The 2,044-nt window shown below is 28.6% G+C and overlaps 1 protein-coding gene across 2 annotated transcripts in view; it reads left to right on the forward strand.

Moving 5' to 3' along the window:
- LOC108763839 (inactive hydroxysteroid dehydrogenase-like protein 1) overlaps positions 1-1,602 on the forward strand; it is a 43,387-nt gene extending 41,785 nt beyond the window's left edge. For both annotated transcript variants that reach the window (XM_018511733.1, XM_018511734.1), the window contains exon 5: positions 1,259-1,602. In XM_018511733.1, coding sequence (XP_018367235.1) covers positions 1,259-1,477 — 219 coding nt within the window. In that variant the 3' untranslated portion in view covers positions 1,478-1,602. The remainder of the gene's footprint in view (positions 1-1,258) is intronic.
- Positions 1,603-2,044: the final 442 nt, after the last annotated feature.

The raw sequence follows: 2,044 nt of genomic DNA on the forward strand, positions 1-2,044 counted from the left end.
GAACGGGCTGTATGCTCATCTTGAAATTTTGCAGGAGTTATTGGGTCATTATATGTAACTATTTGGCATAATAAAAGTTTCAAAAATCGAGGTACCGAAAACGGGCATTTTCTGCGGAGGTTCTTTGATGCTTGTGAATGTGATATAGTGAACTTACGATTAGTGGATATATGAATTTTTTAAATATTTAGTAAATATTTTAGTAGTAATTATTATTTGCGTACTGTATATGTATTTTTCTGTGTAAAGCCCCAACTACATCTATCGTAATGTTTATCGTAAGCTCCTTACGATTCTTACGATAGCCAATTAGAAATATCAATGTGTATTGTAACGCTTTTGATTGGCTATCGCAAGGATCGTAAGAAGTTTACGATAAACATTACGATAGATGTAGCTGGGCCTTAAGGGATGAAGGGAATACATTCATAACATCTGATCAGAATTTCAAGATAACATTAATTTTTTTTTTTTTACGAAAAATGTCAAATGTTTTATACATTAAAGGTCAATTATTTTGGAAATGTAACGTTGAAAATCTGGCTTTCAATATCATTTTCATCGTTCAAAAATCTATAAGACACATCTTATGTGATACAAAATATTTTTTCTGCTATGAATCAATGTAATTATGTAAAACGCTCCAATATGGTGATAAACAATAGCTGCAAAAAGTTTTAATATTTTAACAATTAGTTTGAGCGTTCTTCATAATTATTTTGTTTATCTGACAAAATTATTTTTAAATTTATTGTGAACAATGTTTGTTCAACTTGGTAGATAACTATGTGGATTTTTAAACATTTCTAATCACTGGGTGTTCAATGTGTTTAATGGAAATTTGTATAACTGAGGAAGGCTCAACTCTGCAGCCGAAACATATATTGTTAGCATATGCGTTTTTTAATTATGTAATCACATTTAAGGATAATTTAATTTATGTAATCTTCTTAATTTTATTATTACAATAATTTTTAAGATCTACGTAATAATATATTCGTTATGATATTTTAAGAAATTCGTTTTTATATTGTGACTCTCATTCGCCGTTTAAACTTTCTATTTAGTATTTATACTGAGAGTACTTTTGTTAATTTTAAATTCATATCTATGTATTTAGCTAAAGTTTTAAATACTTCAGCAAAACCGTTCTTTTCATGTATTACTTCAAGCTTAGAATAATACGTTATTGTTGTATAATACGTCTGTGTTTTCATGCGATTACTGAAAAATGTAGACATTTTATTTAAAACTGCAGGTTTCAAGTATATTTGTACCTGATGCTACAACTTATGCAAGAAATGCTATTGCCACTCTGGGCAAAATGGACAGCAGTACTGGTTATTGGGCCCATAGTATTCAAAAGTTCATCACTCTAATGCCACCTGTATGGATTAGAACGAAAATCGGACAAATTATGAATGAAAGTTTCAGACAAGACTATTTCAGGCAACAAAGACAAAAGACATTGCAATAAGATATTTTAAATAAACAATTATTTTTTGAAGATATTATATCGTACTGACGTAGAAACTAATTTTTAGCAATTTTTAATTATTACAAGTAATATAGTAAATATAAAAAGAAGATACAGCGGGAGAACAAAAGAGACAAAGAGAGAAAAAGAGAGAGTGTACGCACGTGTGAATGCGAGAAAAAAAGAGAGAAAGAAAGAAATATAAACTAATAATATAATATAGGGCTATGAATCATTCAAGTTATTATGTGAGTAAATTTATTTATATCAACAATCTAAAATTTTGTAACAGACGTGACGTTTCGACCTCGATCGGATCATTTTCAATGTTAATAATAATTTTTAAAAAGTTACTGGTAATACATCTTTTTTTTTACATTGAATTCATGGTATCAACCTATTGTAAATTTGAGGAAAAGTTCAAGATACAATAGACCTCATGCGATTATTATACGATTTTTGAATTCGACTAACATCAAGTTCCGATTTGAAGCTGCTTATATCTAGGTCGTTTCCTGCAATAATTCTTCTTACCAACATGCGTTTTTTTTTATATTTTATATTTTA

The sequence above is a fragment of the Trachymyrmex cornetzi genome, unplaced genomic scaffold, assembly GCF_001594075.2.
Source record: "Trachymyrmex cornetzi isolate Tcor2-1 unplaced genomic scaffold, Tcor1.1 scaffold385, whole genome shotgun sequence".
NCBI classification, from domain to species: Eukaryota; Metazoa; Arthropoda; class Insecta; order Hymenoptera; family Formicidae; genus Trachymyrmex; species Trachymyrmex cornetzi.